Genomic DNA, 1,882 nt, shown 5'->3' with positions numbered 1-1,882 from the left:
ATCAATCTCTTTTTTTCGAGCTTTTTCATGCAACATATCCATTCTGCATATAAATAGTCTTACTTAAGGAGTACGACACGTTGCATTTACATGAACACACATCAAGAAAACAAAACCAACGGAAAACTAGTAAAATATATTCGTGTTAAATAGTCGCAAGGTACACTCTTCCTAAAAACAAATCAAAGATCCCAATGCATGTAATCTCTTAGACAAAATCGGGCATAGTCACATGACGAAGTGTATAATAAACATATAAAAGTAGTAACAAAATGAAATGTCTAGAGTCTCTCGAAAAAAAAAACACACTCTCTCTCAGCATGGTACCGGTCCACACACTATGGTGGACAAACACTCCCCATAGAGCACATCATCTATTTCTAGACACATGCAATGTCTCATCTCCTCTGTACTGGCCCGTGCCAAACCACCACACCCCGCAAACACATCCAAAACATAGTCGTAGCATTTCATAAATGTAGCTAGTAACCACCTAACCATATCACCAATCACATATCACCAATCAAGATACATAATCTTTGCGGCCATGCAAGTAGAAACAATGAAAATACCATACAAGGTAACCTGAGAGCAAAAACATGCAAGACTACTTACCGAAAGAAAAGATGAGACCTCTCTGCTCCACCTCTGACAATGACACCATCAACGTCCATGGGAAAGACACAATCATCCATCATGTAGCTACGATACACTGAAAACAATCTCTCTGAAATCTTCTCCCCAGCCTCTTTGTCGTAGCAAGGCACAACATGACCAGCACGATGCCAAAGACACACAGTAAGATCAAGTACCTATTCACGAGTGGAAATAGAATAAGTGATCCATGTTTTTATTTAAAGCATGTAACACAAACTTTATTTAGAACATACAACCATACGTTCAACGTATCCAACTTTGTTATCTTACCGCCTCTCTAGTAACGGGATACTGATAAGCCTTGGAGTCACACATGAGTGTCCAAGTGCGGTGAAGCACAAGCCCCACTCTTGCCGCATCCGTAATAAACTCACCTATATGCTCTGCTAAGCACATAGTGACTAAGAATCCCTGGTCGGCCAAATACTCACGAGCAAGGTCCATACAACCCATAACTAGACCCTTTGAGAACGTGTTCCACTTGGGAATAGTCATGCCCTCTACAAACAACATTGGCATTATGATATATGAGAAGTGAGTTTGATGTAAACCTTGTGTGATAGAAATCATAACTTACCCAATGGGATGGGACCTAGAGCATCCACAAACAAACTCGTAGGAAAATCCGCAAATATCAATCGAGCCACCTCTTGACATGGAACTCCATCTTTGCTATAAAGATGTATCTTTTGTGTTGCAAAAAACTTGGTGATGCTATACACAAAACAACATAGTCATTAATGCAAAGTAAACGATGATGCAATGCTATATGCAACATTTAAATTGATGTTCTTGCAATATGTAGTTGTCATGTCTACTTATCAAGGGAAAATCTATCAATTTGGGTCACATCCACTAATAGAGCATCAACATATGTTTGATACTGGAACCCTACAAAAATTATTTCAAAGTAATTTATTTTTAATAATCATACACAACTATCTTCATGGGCGACCAATAAAGCAAATGAATTTCAAGTTAATATAAGACTTCTCACCTACTAAACGGGTCATAGGCCGCCTCTCCCAATTCTCTCGACCAAGGGATGAATCTACAACAAAGGAGGTGGTGGGCGCCATAGAGGACTCTGGCACATTTTTTCTCCCTGGATTACCTTGAGTACCTTGGGTGGCACCTTTGGTAGCCTTGGTTGCTTGCTCCTCACAGTGGTGGGTGCGATAAGCGGTTCATGAGTATCAACTCCCTCCTTGAATCCTACCTAGTA

General features: G+C 40.0%; 1 protein-coding gene across 1 annotated transcript; it reads right to left on the bottom strand.

Moving 5' to 3' along the window:
- Nucleotides 1–315: 315 nt before the first annotated feature.
- Nucleotides 316–1,152, bottom strand: LOC148011174 (uncharacterized). The gene is made up of 3 exons (XM_087669900.1): nt 928–1,152; nt 616–812; nt 316–493 (listed from the first exon to the last, which is right to left on the bottom strand). The coding sequence occupies exons 1-3, from the start codon at nt 1,150–1,152 to the stop codon at nt 316–318; spliced, it is 600 nt and encodes a 199-aa protein (XP_087526026.1).
- Nucleotides 1,153–1,882: the final 730 nt, after the last annotated feature.

The sequence above is a fragment of the Lygodium microphyllum genome, chromosome 28 (genome assembly GCF_053477565.2).
Source record: "Lygodium microphyllum isolate KBCC chromosome 28, Lygodium_microphyllum_v1.1.10, whole genome shotgun sequence".
Taxonomy (NCBI): Eukaryota; Viridiplantae; Streptophyta; class Polypodiopsida; order Schizaeales; family Lygodiaceae; genus Lygodium; species Lygodium microphyllum.
Note: the sequence above shows the minus strand (reverse complement) of the source record. Positions and strands in the feature narration are given on the sequence as shown.

Excerpts from the sequence above, each read along its gene's own strand:
- LOC148011174 (XM_087669900.1), bottom strand. The coding sequence starts at position 1,152 with ATGACTATTCCCAAGTGGAACACGTTCTCAAAGGGTCTAGTTATGGGT. Across the intron at positions 813-927 it reads ATCCCGTTACTAGAGAGGCG|GTACTTGATCTTACTGTGTG; the intron begins GTAAGATAACAA and ends ACTCGTGAATAG. Across the intron at positions 494-615 it reads AGGTCTCATCTTTTCTTTCG|GTGGTTACTAGCTACATTTA; the intron begins GTAAGTAGTCTT and ends TGATATGGTTAG.